Genomic DNA, 18,817 nt, shown 5'->3' on the forward strand with positions numbered 1-18,817 from the left:
AACTAAAGTTCAGATTTATTCAGACTTCCTTAGTTTGTACTTAATGTCCTTTTTTTCTACGCCAGGCTACCACACTGATGACCTTAACACTTTGGGGGAATACCAGTCACGTGTTTTGTGAGAATGTCCCTCGGCTGGGATTTGTCTGACATTTTTCTCATTAGATAGGACTTTTGTGTTTTGAGGAGAAAGGCCACAGAGGTGAAAATGTCACTGCCATCACTTCATATCAAGGGTATGCACTCTCAAGATGATTTGTTGCTGTTGATGCCGACCGTGATCACTTGGGCTGAGGTTGTGTCAGGTTTCTTCACTACAAAGAAAAGCATTCCCCCTTCTTCAGTTTTCTTTGGAAGGAAGTCATTACAAGAAGTCAACACTTGAAGCGTGGGGATTATACTCCATTTCCTGGAGGGCGGGGGTTGGAATTCTGCTATATGGGAGATTTGTCTCTTCCCCACCATTTGTTGACTTATTCAATCATTTATTTATATATATGGAATCATGGGTACTTATTTTACACTTTGGATTATAATCCCATGCAGCTTTGACCCCTGGTAGCTCTTTCAGTTGCCTGTTGTGTCCCTGGGAGATACCCCCATCAATTTGTTTAGCACTTCCTTTTGTGCTAAAGGAAAGCACGAAAAGTCAGAAAGCACTTACTTTCTGACCCTACAAGAGGCTCCTGGTTCATCCTATGTATTTCCTACCCTGTCCTAGAATTAGAAATTAGACATTTCCCAAGGAGTCCCCATTCCTTTTATCAGAAAGTGGTATTTCTTAGAGAATGAAGATCTGGTCACTAGGTGTTGGTTACTACTGGGGTGTTGTTCCTTCTAGCCCCCCTCAGCTGAAAAAGCAAGCAACTAACCTGTGTATATGCACACGTGTATAATTATTTCTATATGTGACCACCTATATATATTAAGGTAAATGTGAGTTCACACTGTGTCTCCAACTTTGAGGCACTCCCACATGGATCATTCTAGCTCTCTCTTTGTAGTGGATCAGTCACCTTCTACTCCAACAGTGAGAAACCTCGCTCCCACCATGTACCATCCATCTACTTGTTTAACTTCAGTGTACGTGTATGGTGGGTTGGCTCTTCAACCATTCTGGCCCATGAAAATGGTAGTCTCATATGGTTCATCCTAAGCAGAAGACAAGTATGAACTGGTGACACGGTCTCCACATGAGTCATTTGCATTGGTCATGACCAATATTATTACTAATGAGCATTCATTAATTCATCAGTGAGTGGGTGGATTTCTCCCACCTCACTGGCCACGCCTCTTGGTTTCTTGGTCAGGTCCTTCCTCCTGCCAGTCTCTGAAGGTTAAACTCTCCCAGAGCATGGCCTCGTTGCTGTTCCTCGAATTCATGAAGCTCATTTCCTCCTCAGAGCCTTGGCAGTTTCTGACCCTTCCACCTGGGCAGCTCTTCGTGCAGATCTTGGCATAACTGGCCCCTTCTCTTCTTCAGGACTCAGCTTAAATGTCACCTCAACAGAGTGGCCCTCCCTGACAGTCACCTTCCACCATACCACCTATTCTCCTCTTTTTAATAACACCGTTATCCAAGAAATTCTCATTTACTTGTACGTTGTCCCTCCCCTCTGTCAGCACTACCCGCCAGGAGAGTTGAGGCCTGGTTGCTCTTTCTCACCACTATATCCCCCGGACACAGAGCAGTGCCAGGCACAGGCTAGATGCTCAGTTCATACATGCTGAACAAATTAATGACTCCCCCTGAAGATCAGACTTTACAAAGCACCCACTAGACTAGAGGTCAGCAAACCTTTCCTAGAAAGAGCCATATATAAAGTTTATAGGCTTTGTAGACCATAAAGTCTTTGCCACAGCTACTTACCTCTGCCACTGTGGGGCAAAAAAAAAAAAAAAAAAAAAAAAAAAAGCCATGGGTAATCTGTAAATGAACAGGGATGGCTGTGTTCCCATTACACTTTATTTCCAAACACAGATGACAGACCAGATTTGGCCCAAGGGCCATGGTTTGCTGACCCCTGTCCCTCAACCAATACAAATCTTAGACCTCATCTTCTTATGTGAACAGTTCTTTGCTGCTGTAACTGAGTATCAGTCATCACTGAGGTAAGGCACTCTTGCAGGTGTACAAAGAAACATTTTTAGGGGCACCTGGGTGGCTCAGTCGGTTGAGCATCTGACTTCGGCTCAGGTCATGACCTCACAGTTCATGAGTTCGAGCCCCGCGTCGGGCTCTGTGCTGACAGTTCAGAGCCTGGAGCTTCTTCGGATTCTGTGTCTCCCTCTCTCTCTGCCCCTCCCCAGCTCGTGTTGTCTCTCTCTCTGAAAAATAAACATTAAAAACATATATTCATGATACAACCATGATCCCACCATTGTATCATGAAGCATAAACACCTTCTCCCACTGAGAAGGGTGGGGAGGAAAAGGGCACATCCTACCTTTCCCTGTTCCACCAAGTTCCAGGGCTGGAAAGGCAACTCCTGGCCCTAGCAAATAGTAGGCTCACAGATGGATTAGTTTCTTCCTTCTCTAGACATGTCATAAGGTCCATAAGGTCTTGGTCACATTGCTAATGAAAAGATAAAGCCCAAAATGGCAGGTGACTTCAACCAGGCCTTGTCATCAAGTTTTAAGGAAAGTGGAACTGACAGCTCGCCACCACCTGCTTCTTTAGGAAACGGAGAATCCCTCATCATGGCAGCTACCAATGGCGTGATGTAGGTGTGGCTCGGGTCTGGTCGGGCCCCAGCCATTCTGCACTTTGCCCCTTTCCCAGGACTGACACGCGTTGCCTCAAGATGAAGTTCTCTTTCCGTCAGGCCTACAAATTGGGATGTTAAGGCCTAACACTGCCAGGTGACTGTCTTCCATAGGAGCACAACAGACTGACAGAAGTCAAAGACCAGTTTCCCACACTCCACTCGGGGAGAGCAGTGACTGAGCAAGCACACCTGGGCCTGCTTTAAACGTCTGTCGGTTTGTATAAAGTGGTCTCTCAGAGCCAATCATGGAAAGCTGCCCATAGCGCCTTGGTGGAGGAAACAACAAGGTCAACACGTAACAGGAAGCAGAGTCAGGAGACTAAGACAGACCCTGGATCCAGCCGTACATAAAGCCTGGATCTCTAAATTACATGATCAGAGTGAAATGGACCATTTTGCTTAAGCTAGTTGGAGCTGGGTTTCTATTACGTGACACCAAAAAAGCGTGGACCAGTACACAAGCACTGCATAACACATTACCCCAAGACTTAGAGGCCAAATACATGATTATGTATGGTCTTCACAGACTCTGTGGGGCAGGATTTGGGAAGAGCTCGGCTGGGCAGTATTCAATCTGGGGCCTCTGAAGGGGCAGCAGTCAGATGTCGGCTGGGGCTGCATCATCCGAAGGCTTGTCTAGGGCTGGAGGGTCACGTCCAAGGTGCCTCACGCACGTAGCTGTGAGACTGGATGGGCTACTGGCCACAGGGCTCGGCTCCTCGCCACGGGGCTGCGGGAGCACCCTCAAGCAGGGCAGGCAAGCTAGCTGCACCCTGAGCCAAAGAAGGAGGCACAATACCTTTCCTGGCCTAGCCTGAGAAGTCACACATCACCCCTCACTCCTCCCCTACTCCATTGGCCACGCCACGCCAGCCCCAATTCAGGGTGACAGGGGACCACATAGGACAACGTGGATCACTAGGGCCCCTCTTGAGGCTGGTACCTATCCCAAGCGCCAACCATAGGCCGGAGGCTGGAAATGCAGGTGATTAAGATGTTCTTAACTCCTAATGAACACTCAGGCTGAAAAGAATGTAACCACTTTGTCCCCCCTAATCCTGACCAACTCTCCCCTTCAGGATGTTCCAAATTTTAAGGGAAAGGAAATCCTGCCTATTAAGGAATTGGAATTGGGTGCCTGGGTAGTTCAGTTGGTTAAGCATCTAACTCTTGATTTCAGCTCAGGTCACGATCTCAGTTTGTGAGTTCAAGCCCCGCATTGGGCTGTTCGCGGACAGCGTGGAGCCTGCTCGGGACCCTCTCTCTCCCTCTCTCTCTGCTCCCCCTCCGTTCATTCTCTCTCCTTCTCTCAAAATAAACATTTAAAAAGTTTAATTAAAAAAAAAAAAGGAAGTGGATTTAAGTGTCTAGGCACAGAGTTCTCTGGTCCCAGAAACAACACTCAGCAAACAACGAAAATGTTCTCTGTCCTCCACGTCCCTTCATGACCCAACCCTCCATTGCACAGTGTTGCATGTGGCCGGATCTTTACTAACTTTATCACAGCTACATCCGCATCTCCTGCCCGCAGCATTCACTCTCTAATCCCCTGAACTAGCCCCCTGGTCAACCTGGCATATAATTGCACGGTCTCCTTTTGTGTAGCGGGGGCAAGAACTCTTGGACTTGGGTTCAAATCCCAGCTCTGCCTGTTAGCAGCTGTGAGATCCTTAAGTCTTGGTGTCATCCTCTGTCAAATGGGACTGAAACGTGTGCTTCACGAGGCCATACGGATCCAGGGCATCATGAACGCAAGGGCACAGCACGGTGCCTTGCACACGGTGACCACCAAAGGAGGGCTGGTCTTTCCTGCTGGTGCTCTCACTGCAGGACGGCAATCGTTCTCCTCCGGGGAGACCGTGACGAGTTAAGCTCCGGGCTGTCTCTTCCCTCTGCCCTTCTCTTGTGGCCACCAGTCCCTCCTTCTCTGGGTGCACCTGCAGCCCTTCCCATCCCCCCTCGTCCACCAATCCTTACTGGTCGGTTGATAAAACTGAAAACAAGACAAGCCGGAATACTCAAGTGAAAAGTGAAGCCAGTACCTTAGAATCACAGGTCTTTGGGGTGTCCTCAGTGAAAATTTCATGGCCACTTAAATAAGCAAAAATGTGCAAACAATGGAGGTAAGAGCCCACTATTTTAGACATTTAAAATTTTTCTCAGTGTTAAGAAAAAAACAAAGAAAACTTCTCATGTAACTTTGGCCCCATTCAAAATCCTCAAACATCATTAACCCGTACACCTCCCAGGGGGAATCAGAGGCATTCTGTCCTGAGATTGCCAGAAAATGAGAAAATTAGAGACAACAGAATAAGCCCAACTTTCAAATGGACTGAGAAATGCACACGCTTCTCCCCCCGCCTCACCCCCCACCCGCCCACAGGGGCAGAGCCCTTCAGAAGTGCCCTGGGCACCCCAGGTGACCCGTGGCCAGAGGCAGAGGAAGACCGCCACTTAACGGCAGCAGCTAGAACTGGAAGGAATGTATTGACATCCAGGAGGATCTTTCACAAGCTCTTAACCTTTACACCATGTCAATAAAAAGCCCCATTAACATTTAAAAGGGACGTTTCTGGGTGTCCACTTGGAATAAGAGTTAGCATACACTCCAAGAGTTGGGTTATGTATCTCATCTGTCCCAGATCTCCAAGAGTTTACTTCCTTTCATGGTTAAAAAAAAAAAAAAAAAAGCCAGCCCATGAAACGGCAAACAGCCAAGAGCCACCTGCTAGCAACACAGCGACTCTTGGGGGGGCCACCAGGACCGGGGGGGCCCTCGGGCTGACCTCCTGCATTGGCAAATCACACCCAACAAGACTTTCTGCCCTCTTTCTCCTCTCTCCATTCTGGATCTTCAACCACACTTAACATCACCTCCGGGAAGCCCCCCTCAAACCCTCAGGGGGGGGATCTGTGCCCCCACGGCCACTTGCGCTTCCTAAACCAGGAGGCCCTGAGCTCGCCACACTGCCCTTGACCACTCACCAGCTGGTCTTGCACTCAGCGATGGGAGCATTCCGTGAAGGCAGGCATCGGGCACTCACCTATCCACACGTGCGCACGCGCACTGGCTCACTCCTCACAGAATACTCGCAACATGGCAGGCAGGCGCTGGGGATGTGAGGAACGAAGCAGACGTGGCCCGTCCTCAGTGTTGCCCCCCCACCGCCCATCTTCATATCCCCAGTGCCTATCAAGTGCGGTTCTCAGTAAATGCTGGCCGGATGGATGTGTCCCTCCCTCAGTGGAACTTCATCACATCGACCACTTCCGAGAAGAATTGAACGAATGCTGTAAAATGCTGGGGATTGCTGCAGACCCCGGATGCAAATGAGCGGCCTTCAAGCCTCACCCATCCCACATAGGCATTCTGATTGGTTGGTGTGGCTTCTTTATTTTCTTTAAACACTAATTTTTTTTTTTTTTTTTAAGTTTTATTTATTTGAGAGCGAGCCAGCGCCTGCATGAGCAACGGCAGGGCAGAGACAGAGACAGAGAGAGACAGAGAGAGGGAATCCCAAGCAGGCTCCACGCTGTCAGCGCAGAGCCCGACATGGGGCTCAATCCGAGAACCACGAGATCGTGACCTGAGCAGAAACTAACAGTGGGACCCTCGACCAACTGAGCCGCCCAGGCGCCCCTGTGTGGTTTCTTAATAAATGGGATCTGTCACTCACTTTTAAAACTTCGGTTTCACCCGTGACTTGTCCATCTGGCTTCTCTACATCCATGAAGGTGCACTCCTGCAGAGCACAGGAGAGCAGGAGCCGAGAAACTCTGGCTCCTTCAGAGGGGGTGGGCACTCTTGATCTTGCCGCCCCTCCTCCGTCCCCTGTTGTCCTAGCGCTGAGGCCAAACCTCACCCTGGCTGAGGACTCTCTTGCCCCGGCTCCTCACTCAGGGTCGACGTGCCCCTTGAGGCATCTCGGTTTATGACCCCAGCTTTATGCCCAAGTTACCGAAGAGACACATCTGAGATGAGCTACAACACGAACGAATGGGCAATTTTATTGATCATTACCTCCTACCCAACCTCCTAGTAGTAGATACAGGCTGTGCGGTTTCCAGCAGGGATCTCAGGTGCAGGGGAAGTCACGGGACAAGGCGAATTCTGGCAGGTTCTTCGCTGGCGGACCAAAAACCCACGTTTACTGCAATTCTCACAAACGAGTGCTGAAGACGAAGAATCACATTCTCACACCACCAGCACAGCTTAAATACTTCTTCGACAAAAATACTAATAATAAATTATCTTCAACTCAGAAAATAAAGTGTGCTCAGCAGAGTGACAGGAGGGTCCATTCATTGCATTGCACCAAGGGCTGGGCGAGGGAGGGCAGGCCCGGGCAGCTGCACCGGCGGGAGCATGGGGCTGACAGCACGTGCTGAACTTGGTCGAATGCATGCTTGATGCCAACGGTGGGTGGTGGCAGCCCCTAGGCCGCGGCCTGTCCCGCGTGAGATTCACCTGCCCCTCCTCCTCCTCACGTCCGCCTTGTCTTCTGTTTCTTGGCTTGTCTCTTTGCATCTTCTGGGCCGCTATTGTCAGAGGCTGTCTGGCCAAGAGCTCGCACACCCTGTAGTCGACTTGTCAACTGCAACAGCAAGGGAATGAGCTAGAACGAGAGAGAGAGAGAGTGAGAGAGAGGGATGCCAGGAGAATACTCTTGCCCAGAGGGACAAGGGAGCCTCACGTGTCAACACACCTCCTTCTTCGGGCAGCTCACCACCCACTGTGGGCTAACAGGTGACTCTTGGTTCAAGACGAGGCAGAGAGAGGCCTTGGCACTGGAGAGGGTTGGCAGACACACGGGGACAAAGGATTAGGGGAGATGTTACAAGAGGTTTATGGCCTTCAAAGGAGGCCTGAGATTTGACAAAGAACAGTATCTATTCTTGATAAAAGCCCTCAACAAAGTAGGAACACAGGGAACATACCCCTATATCATCAAGGCCGGATATGAACGACCCACAACTAATATCCTCCTCAATGGGGAAAACCTGAGAGCTTTTCCCTCTAAGGCCAGAAACACGACAGTGATGTTCGCTCTCACCATTGCTATTTCACACAGTACTGGAAGTCCTAGCTTTAGCCATCAGACAAAAAAAGAAATAAAAGGCATCCAAATCGGCAAGAAGTCAAACTTTCACTATTCGCAGACTACACAATCCTTTACGTGGAAAGCCCAAAAGATGCCACCAAAAAACTGCTAGCACTGATAACACGAATTCAGCAAAGTCGCAGGACACAAAATCAACATAGAGAAATCTGTCACGTTTCTCTACACCAATAATGAAGTGGCAGAAAGAGAAATCAAGGAATTGATCCCATTTGAAATTGCACCCAAAACTGTAAGATACCTAGGAATAAACCTAATCAAAGAGGTAAAGGATCTGTATGCTGAACACTATAGAAAGCTTATGAAAGAAATTGAAGAAGACACAAAGAAATGGGAAAACACTCCATGCTCCTGGACTGGAAGAACAAACATTGTTAAAATGTCCATACTACCCAAAGCAATCTACACATTTAATGCAATCCCTATCAAAATACCACCAGGATTTTTCACAGAGCTAGAAGAAACAATCCTAAAATTTGTGTGGGACCACAAGAGACCCTGATTAGCCAAAGCAATCTTGAAAAACAAAAGCAAAGCTGGAGGCATCACAATCCCAGACTTCAAGTTATTATTATAAAGCTGTAGTGATCATGACAGTATGGCACTGGCACAAACACAGCCACAGAGATCGATGGAACAGAACAGAAAACCCAGACACGGACCTACAACTGTGTGGCCAACTAATCTCTGACGAAGCAGGAAAGAATATCCAATGGGAAAAAGACAGTCTCTTCAGCAAGTGGTATTGGGAAAACTGGACCATTTTCTAAAGTTTTTTTTTTAATGTCTGTTTATTTTTGAGAGAGAGAGCGAGACAGAGTGCAAGTAGGGAGAGGCAGAGAGAGGGAGACACAGAATCCGAAGCAGGCTCCAGGCTCTGAGCTGTCAGCACAGACTTGAATGCAAGGCCTGAACTCACGAACTGTGAGATCATGACCTGAGCCGAAGCCAGATGCTCAACCGACTGAGCCGCCCAGGCACCTGAACCTGGACCACTTTCTTACACCATATACAAAAATAAGTTCAACATGGATGAAAGATGTAAATATGAGACAGGAAATCATCAAAATCCTAGAGATGAACACAGGAGTAACCTCTTTGACATCAGCTGTACCAACTAGACATGTCTCCTGAGTCAAGGGAAACAAAAAGCAAAAATGAACTACTAGGGTTTCAAGATAAAAACCTTCTGAATAGTAAAGGAAACAATAAAACTAAAGAGCAACCTTTGGAATGGAAAATATATTTGCAGATGACATTATCTGATAAACGGTTAATGTCCAAAATCTAGAAAGAACTTATCAAACTCAATACCCAAAAAATAAATGATCCAGTTAAGAAATGGACAGAAGACACGAATAGACATTTTTTCACAAGGAAGACATCCAGATGGCTACAGACACACGAAAAGATGCTCAACATCCCTCATCATCAGGAAAATACAAATCAAAACCATGTTGAGATACCACCTCACACCTGTCAGAATGGCTAACATTAACAACTCAGGAAACAATAGATGTTGGCGAGGATACGGAGAAAGAGGAATCCTTTTGCATTGTTGGTGGGAACACAAGCGGGTGCAGCCACTCTGGAAAACAGTATGGAGGTTCCTCAAAACATTAAAAATAGAACTACTGTACAACCCAGCAACTGCACTACTAGGTATTTATCCAAAGGACACAAAAATATTGATTCAATACTGATTCAAACATGTACCCCAATATTTATAGCAGCACTATCAACAATAGCCAAATTATGGAAAGAGCCCAAATGTCCATCAACTGATGCATGGATAAAGAAAATGTGATACACACACACACACACACACACACACACACACACACACTGTGGAATATTACCCGGCCATCACGAAGAATGTGATCTTGTCATTCGCAACAACATGGATGGAACTAGAGTATATTGTGCTAAGCGATAGAAGTCAGTCAAAGACAAGTATCATATGATTTCACACATATGTGGAACTTAAGAAACAAAACATATGAACATATGGGAAAGAAAAAAGAGAGAGAGGGAGGAAAAACCATAAGAGACTGTTAGAGGTGATGGGGTAATGGGTTAAATGGATGACGGGAATTAAGGAGGGCACTTGTGATGAGCACTGGGTGTTGTATGTAAGCTCTGAATCGTTAAATTCCACACCTGAAACTAATATTACACTACATGTTAACTAACTAGAGTTTAAGTAAAAACATAAACATTAAAAAATAATAATAAATTAAAAAGTTAAAAAAAAAGCAAAGGAAAGAAAAGAGGACTGGGGACTGGATTTGAGGCCTTCGCACTCGCTTCCAACCCTGTATCTTCTGGAACACTGGACACCTCGCCGTGTGTGGGAAGGTGTGTAACAATGGATGGAACCCTGCACTTTCTCGCAGGGCCTCTGCATTTCCTACCTTATCGTGGTTGTAGCCGGCCAACAGGACAAGCAGGGTCAGAGGCAGGGCGATGTAGGACCCCTGTGCGATGTCTTGCTCAGGCAGTTTCCTCTGTGGACACCAAGACCACCATTACTGCTTTATAGGCTCTCCGCTTCCTGGCCGCCCACCATCCCACAGCCTTGGCCCACCCAGCCGGGACCCCGGGCATCCACATGACCCAATTCTTGCTCTCCACGGCCAGGAAGTGCAGCGACTTGGGTATACTTTCAGGTGAATCCCCTGCTCCCCAAACTCCCCTGCTTGCTCTTTGACACTCTGGGCCAGACAGATGCCAATCACAAGGTAGGTCTCACCCTCTGAGCCTCCACGAGACTGAGGAAACCGAGCTGTGGGGAGCAGGCCATCCCTGTGGCTGAGACGTAAAGGGCCCCCTGGGCACTGAGTCCCGGCTACACACAGGGGCTCTTCCCTCCAAGGGGGTACGGAGAACCCGCCGTGCTAGGCTCGGGCGCACAGTGACAGATGCACTGGTCGCAGAGAGTATCTCTAGTGATGGGAGGAGGCAGGCTGCCATTTGTCTCCTAGCGGCCATTTGCCCTTTCTTCCAACTTTCATCCGGGCCGATCAGAATATACACACTTCCCAGCCTCCTCTGCAGCTAAGATAGCCATGGAATTAAATTCTGGCCAAGACCACATGGATAGAAGTGTTCGGTAACACATCCAGGCTGTTCGCTAAAAAGTGGTGCTGTGCCCTCCCCTCCTGCCGGCCAGGAGTGCCATCTGTCAAAAAGGTGATGTGCTAAGGGATGGCAGAGCCCCAAGAGAGGGGAGGCTGGGCCCCTGATACCTTGGGGCTGCCATAGCATTCCTGTACTGCTCCGTCCTGGATGCTGACATAAGACCGAAACTTCCATCTGACTAAAAGCCCCTGAAATTTTGGGTCTCTATACTAGCCAATGAACCTGTACCTTAGCTCACTCTATCCGCGCAAAAGAAACAAACAATGGAAACTTTCAGATAATGACAGAACAAGTTAAGGAGCCAGAGCACTGGTTCTCAAAGTAATGTCTAGGGAACTTCCTTTCAGATTTCCAAGGTCAAAACTATTTTCATAACAACACTAAGATATTATATGGCTTTTTTGCCTTCATTCTTTCACAAGTGAACAGTGGACTGTTCTGGAAGTTACATGTGATGATGTCATCACGCTGATAACAGAATATGATAAATAAAAATACATTACACCCATGTAAACCAAGTCTCTTTTGGATTCTCAACAACTTTTAACAGGGTAATAGGGTCCTGAGACCAAAACATCTGGGGAGCATCCAGGCTGGAGAACGACTGCGGGGTCATTTTGCCCGAGACGGTTGAGGCAGAATGGGACGGTCGTTCAGAAATGAAAGAATCAATGGGATGTGCACTGGGTGTTCTATGGAAACCAACTTGACAATAAATTTCATATAAAAAAAAAAAAAAGAAAGAATCAGGGCGGGAACACATTTCTACCTCCAACGGCCCACTCCTGGATTATCCGATATGTCTTAGACCCCAATTTGCTCTCCGTGGAAGTAAATATTTAATGGCGAAACTGCAGAGTGATGAAGGCAATGAGCTTTGAGCTCAAGGCTCAGGTCTGGCCACATGACCTTGGGCAATCACGTGAAGCCTCGGGCCATGTGGTGCTGATACCAAAAGCACCTGCTGCAGGGGGATGTGAAATTCAGCAAAATCAGCTACCTCAAGTGCCAGCAGTGCATGAAACACTCAGTAAAAAAATCAATGATGTGGCTCTCGGTTTGCATGTTGAACAAAAGAACAGAGTGGAGCACATACCAAGGCCCTCGCGAACGTACAACATTGAGCCGCCCATCCAGAAGGCTGTAATGCACTAGAAGCCACGTGATGTGGGACCCGCCACCTCCTCTGAGTTCCGGCTCTGCTGATCAACCGCAGGTAAGTTACTTACTCTCTCTGAGCGTCTGTAAAATGCGAGGGATGGCACCTTCCCGGAAAGGTGTGATGTGAGGACTAGCAGTGAGTACCCTTCAGGAGCAGGCACTCCCTTCCCTGGTCACTGGGGCCCTGGTCTCCCAGGTAGCCTCTGGCAGGGGTGTGTTCTCAGAAGTGACAGGCACATTCTTGGCCACAGCCGTGAGGCACGGTGGCTGCCCAGCTGCCACCCAGCATCATGTTCCCGCCACCAGCTGCCAAAGCGTCTCCCTGGATCCAGATGAGTCTCTGGGGCGGGGGGAATGTCCCAGACGGCTGCCATCAGTGCCCTTCACAGAGGCCCTCTGCCTCTCCCTGGGGTGGCAACGTGCCTCTACAGAGACAGAAGGTTCCCTACGTGCTCATGTCAGTGGCCCTTCCAATTGGTCCCAAACGTGGGAAATGAGGTAAGTGCTTCCTCATGGAGTCATCAGAAAAACTCTCCACTTCACATAAAATTTGTATTTGCCAAGTCACTGAGCACGAGCCCCTCATCAGAGATGCTCAGAAACCAGCAGAAGAGCTGTGTTCAAGTCCCACGTCTGCTGCGCACAAGCTGGGGACTTAGACCACTCAGAATCCTCTTGGGTCTTATCTCTAGATGACGGAAAAGAATCCCTACCTACCTCGCCTCTAGGATGCTGTTTGAAAAGCACAAAATGGTCACTTGCTTGCATGTAGGAAAGATAAATGTGGAACTATTCTTTCTACCCTACACCAGGAAAAACCCTAAATGGCTAGAGATGGCCATGTATAAAATGTAACCATACAGGTACTGAAGGAAAAATAAATTCCTTTAAAACTGGGAGGGGGGAGCTTTTCCAGACTAAGGCTCAAAATTCAGGAGCAAGGAGAAAAAGAATGACACATTTTAACATATAAAATAAATGTTTGCATAATCAAAATGAAAAAAGATGATAAATTAGGAAAAAATATGGACAACGTATATTACGAAGGTTTAACATCCCTCTTACACAAAGGGCTTCTGAAACATAAAAAATACCAACAATCCAGACAGATAGGTCCAGAAGTCAATAGTTTCCAGAAAGGGACATACCTGGGTTCTGAACCCCGTGGAAGGATGAGAAATGCAGAGGACAGAGACATGGAGATACCACTTCTCATCCATTATACTGCAAAAAATCTTTAATTTGACAACACACTCTGCGGGGGAACAGGGATGCTCGCATACGTAGCTGGTGGGAATGCAAATAGTACAGCCCTACGGACAGGAAGTGGCACCATCCAGCAAAATTTCAGGAGCATCGACCCTGTGATCCAGCAACTCTACTTCTTGAAGACTATTTCAAAGACAGACTGACAAACATCCAAAAACATGCACGCACAAGGCCAATCACTAAAGGGTCATTTGTAATGGCAGAAAACTAGGAATAACCCAAACATTCATCAAGCAGGGGCTAACTGAACACACCACAGTAGAGCCACACAGAGGAGTATTACATAGCCATTAAAAAGGAACAAGAAGACACTAAATCTATTGCTGTGCACACAGTTATGTTTATCAAGAAAAACTCTTCACGCCGATGAGGCCTACGACGACGGTCAACGCAGTAGCTACGGGGCCAGATGTTTGTTGTACTGTAGATCCCTGGGCTCCACTCTTACTACCTAAACCAAGTTCACACTCAGTAGGTCTGAGGCTGGGCCCTGGAGCCCATTTTTGTTGCTGCTGTGGGCATTTAATCCCCAGGTGATTCTACCGCATGCCAGCTTTGGGAAGCACTGGCCTAAAGAATTATCTCACGAATGTTAAAAATACCTGTGTGTGTTGTTCTGTTTTGTTTTTCAGTCTGTTCGACACGGGATCCATTGGGCTCTACACATTGCAAATGGCTCACAAAATGAGCAAGTTGCTTTTAACCTACAAGTATCCCACCCACCTGTGGGTTTTTTTTTTCTTCCTCACTTGCAATCTGTCAAATCAATCAGTTTCCAGCTTATTGTCCTGCACTTTCCCATAACCTGCATTTTGTTGACTACATCCTTGCAGCATCCTTTACATGTTCCTGTGTCCTCTCAACTTCCTGTAAACTGGCAGCCGGTTCTAGAAGTTTGGGTAGGGCAGGTGTCACGTGGCTCCAGATGGAGGACCACAACACCCCCAATCGCGACACAGTGATGAGCCTTGTTCCTAAAAATCACACCCGAGCCACTGACCTAAACAAATCCCCTGCCCTCGCTGACAACTTCCTCCTCAAAGGGAACCGAAGGCATCAGCACTCGAAAAAGGAGAAAAGCATCTAGGGAAATTCAGAGTGCGAAATCCAGAATGCAATCGGGCATCAAGGTGAGGGTCCCTCAAGCGGCCGTCCTCCCTCACCACCCCTAGAGGTTGTTTTCAACCACCCACCGCCCTTTCCTTACCGTGGGATTGAAGACCAAGGTGATGTGCTTATGGTAGCCCACTGCAGTGAAAGACACCTGAGGCAAGACGTAGTCATACTGGGATCTGGGGAGCGTGGAGTCCAGCAGCACAACGTAATTCTGTGCACAAGTAAGAAGAAGTTACTTTTTACAAAGGACTTTATGTTTTGAAAGAAATCCCCAAGTTTACACATCCAAACCAAGGTTGCTAACTTCAGAGGAGGAACCTCAGTGGGCTCTTCCCTCGTTGACAGCCGTGTGTCCCGGCATCTCGGAGACTGTGTCTTCTGATAAAGCTTTCAGAGCTGGCGGCAATATTTTATAAGCATATTCAACCACGACATAATTGTGCTCCTTTGAGAATCTGACTTTATGAAACACAGAAAGTTATTACGAGCCAATCTGGATGAGGGACAGACATGATCGAACTGGGAAAGACTGCTTTCAATCCAAAATGAGGTAGACTTTTAAGGCATGATAATTAAGCGGCTCACCAGCTGGCAAGTTCTAAGAACACAGCATCTCGGGAGCGGTGCGGGCGACGGTCAGAGCCCACTCCACCGTTGGGTGCAGAGCCCCAACGTGGTAGGCACCATGAGCACTGCCTTGGGCAAATACCGGCTGTGCTCTCAACCACGGACAAGGTCGGGTTTACTGCTCCCATCTCACAGCAGGCTGTGAGCCCAGGGGGAATCGGACCCCAAAGCCCATTACGCTTCCACACTGACGTGATGCTTACAGTGACTGCTGGGGCGCCTGGTGGCTCAGACGGCTGAGTGTCCAACTCTTGGCTTCCGCTCAGGTCATGATCTCACGGTTTGTGAGTTCAAGCCCTGTGTCGGCTCTGTGCTGACAGTGCGGAGCCTGATTGGGATTGTCTCTCTCCCTCCCTCTCTGCCCCTCCCCCACTCTCTCAAAATAAATAAATGAAACTTTAAAAAAAGCTCAATCTTTAAAAACAAATAAAAAAAACAGCATACAGTGGCTATTTCAAAGGGCATCTCAAGAAACGGGGAGCAACTCCAAGCTTCCATCGCAACTTATTTCATTATTTTACAGCTGTTTCATGACAAAAAAGGCCACAGTTTATCATCCCCACGGCAGGTGGTAAGAAGCCAGGAGAGGAAACGTCGTATGTAGGCTCACTACTGACAGGTGCACGCCGAGCCCACCAGAAAAGAACCGAATTCTGTGCCAAGTTTCCTCCCAGCACCTCAACTACAACAGCCTGCTCTGTCTGAACACAACTGATAATAAACAGTCTAGAATCAGTAAACGATGTCCACCGTTAAGGCCTGAGTTAAATAAACTATCATTATTTCCCACATTATGGACGGCTGTGCAACCATGAGAAACCATGTTATAAAAAATGTAATGATGGGATGGGGCGCCTGGGTGGCGCAGTCGGTTAAGCGTTCGACTTCAGCCAGGTCACGATCTCGCGGTCCGTGAGTTCGAGCCCCGCGTCGGGCTCTGGGCTGATGGCTCGGAGCCTGGAGCCTGTTTCCAATTCTGTGTCTCCCTCTCTCTCTCTGCCCCTCCCCCGTTCATGCTCTGTCTCTCTCTGTCCCAAAAATTAAAAAAAAAAAAAAAAAAATGTAATGATGGGGAAAAGATTTCTGATGTATTCTTCACTGAAAAGCACGGATTATAAAACAATGTACCAAACAGTCCTAGCCTTATTAAACTAAATACACATGTGTATGTATTAAACTAAATACACGTGTGTGTATTTACACACACACACACACACACACACACACACACACATATTGAAAAAAGACCAAAGGAGGGGCGCCTGGGTGGCGCAGTCGGTTAAGCGTCCGACTTCAGCCAGGTCACGATCTCGCGGTCCGGGAGTTCGAGCCCCGCGTCGGGCTCTGGGCTGATGGCTCAGAGCCTGGAGCCTGTTTCCGATTCTGTGTCTCCCTCTCTCTCTGCCCCTCCCCCGTTCATGCTCTGTCTCTCTCTGTCCCAAAAATAAATAAACGTTGAAAAAAAAAAATTAAAAGAAAAAAGACCAAAGGATACCTGTCAGCACACTGACCAGGATTATTTCTAGATGATGGGACTGTATTTGATTTTGTTTTCCCCCCAAAACAACTCCTGCCGTGAATGTGTATTATTTGTGTAAACAGGAAAACAGCAAATTAAGCAGAAGTAAATGCTACAGAGCCTACCCCCCTCTTATTCAGAGAGCACATCCACTGTCTCCGCGAAGGGAGATTTGGAGGGAGACGCAAGGACTGTTTGGGAGCCACGGGCATTAGTTACCTGGCCGTCCCGGAGCAGGGGTGGGAAGTGGAAGAAGAGAGACTGGCCCAGGGAGACCGTGTGCATTGGGCTGTCGAGATTTTCACTTTTGTAAAGCTTTACCTGGAGAGGAGAAACAAAGCAGGACGTGCTTTCAAAATTAAAACACAATCAACATTTCATTTCCAACACTGCGTTTCATCCTCAGGATAGCTCATCTGTTGCAGGGGAAAAGGATCTTTGGAAACACGGATATTTGAAAGAGAAACCAGACACCCCCAACAGGAATACATAATGTGTTCCGCAATCACCTGAGCCTCCAGTTCCCTGACCTGCATAGAAATGGAAGATTTTAAAACTGATTCCAGCGACTTTACGTTAATGTACAAAATGGTAACAGTTAGTATGAGGGCCATGTTAAAAGGAATAGCCTCTGATATAGCTATAATATGCTGGGCAAGTGACAGGCACTTTACACACATTGTCACCAATCCTGGCTCTGAACAGGCATCATTATTACCTCTAGGGAGGCCCAGAGCCTGCATCACCTAAAGGCGCACAACTTATTCGTGGTGGTCCCTGGGATTCAGCCCATGTCACTGAGGGTCTGGCCCACGTGGCACTGCCTCTCCATCGGCTATACCCTCAACCCCACAAGTATTCCTTAAGCGCACGACACATTCCCATTTTGCATTTGGTTTTCCGGGCTGCTTCCAGAAGCAGTTCAGTCGTTTGTTTCTAGCCTTCCTTTCTCTCTGGCCTGTTCTCATTCTCTCTACCACAAGCAACGGGACGTGAGGAGGTACGGTCCCGCCTGACGCAGAAGGCTGTGGGGCTCGAGCCTGGCACCTGCCACAGAAGAACGCCATGGCCGCCCCTCTCCAGGGCCCACGGCGACACTTTTCTATAGAACACACAAGTCACGAGGAGTTTTCCTAAAGTAAGCCACAGACTGGAGGCCTACGGGTCACATCCAAGACCACATATGTGTCTTTTTGCCCTACACAGTGTTCTAAGCAAAACTCAATTCATTGCCTGTTTTTACAAACCAAGTGATTTCAAATAACTCTAAGTTCCATCTTCTCTGGAACACTGGGAAGTGATGCCAACCCTGGGCCAGAGCTCCGACACAACAACCATCCGACAGAGCCGAGGAGCGGTGGGTGCACCCTGCCCAGCCCTCTTCACCCTGGCGTTGCCCTGCCTGGCCCCCACGAGCAACATGCTTGCCACCCTGGAAGGAAGGGCGAGTTGAGAGGGGAGTTAAAACCTAAGCGTACATTCTCTCCCAAGTCAAACACATCACTGTACATAAAATTACAAGCGCCTCTGAAAAATACGCTCTTGTGGCAATTCACTGACATTTTTCAAGGGATCGTAGGGCCTTATATAAACATTTCATTAACTGTAGACATGGAGATTTTGTTAGAACCTGAAGACACCTTAAGAGGGTTTCACAGAGGAGAAACCAGAGGTCCAGGGGCATGAAGTGACTGCCCGTGGCGGCAGGGCAAGCAGGACACAGCTCAGACTGTCCGACTCCTAGTCCCCTGCCCACACCTTCACGCTGGACAGAATTCTACAAGTTACAAGGCACTGTGCCCTAAAATCATGTCTCCGCTTTCAACTCTAGGTCGTACTAAGCATTCATTAGGTGTGTACCACAAAGCTTCCAAAGCTATATTTCTATGAATAGCTAAACAAAGTTATCTGAGAGTACGACCCCTCCTATGCTTCTCAGAGCCAAAAAGACCATAACAGGAAGAAGCTGGCCTTACCCATAATGTAGGGAGATACTCAGAGGAAGTGATCACGTTTCCACTTAGGTCGAATTGATTAATCTGCCGGAAAACTATGATGTTTACATCATCGATGTCGTTATTGCCAACCTGGAAA

General features: G+C 47.9%; 1 protein-coding gene across 1 annotated transcript in view; it reads right to left on the bottom strand.

Moving 5' to 3' along the window:
- Positions 1-6,753: 6,753 nt before the first annotated feature.
- Positions 6,754-18,817, bottom strand: part of LOC124517771 (nodal modulator 1) — a 56,133-nt gene continuing 44,069 nt past the window's right edge. Inside the window, exons 27-31 of the mRNA XM_047087301.1 lie at positions 18,700-18,810; positions 16,943-17,044; positions 14,669-14,788; positions 10,305-10,397; positions 6,754-7,386 (exon numbers count right to left, since the gene is read on the bottom strand). Of these exons, the coding sequence (XP_046943257.1) occupies positions 7,255-7,386; positions 10,305-10,397; positions 14,669-14,788; positions 16,943-17,044; positions 18,700-18,810 (558 nt within the window). The 3' untranslated portion in view covers positions 6,754-7,254. The remainder of the gene's footprint in view (positions 7,387-10,304; positions 10,398-14,668; positions 14,789-16,942; positions 17,045-18,699; positions 18,811-18,817) is intronic.

The sequence above is a fragment of the Lynx rufus genome, unplaced genomic scaffold, assembly GCF_022079265.1.
Source record: "Lynx rufus isolate CCGP_SWC_20201006 ecotype Redwood Valley unplaced genomic scaffold, mLynRuf1.p SCAF_23, whole genome shotgun sequence".
In the NCBI taxonomy this organism is placed as follows: Eukaryota; Metazoa; Chordata; class Mammalia; order Carnivora; family Felidae; genus Lynx; species Lynx rufus.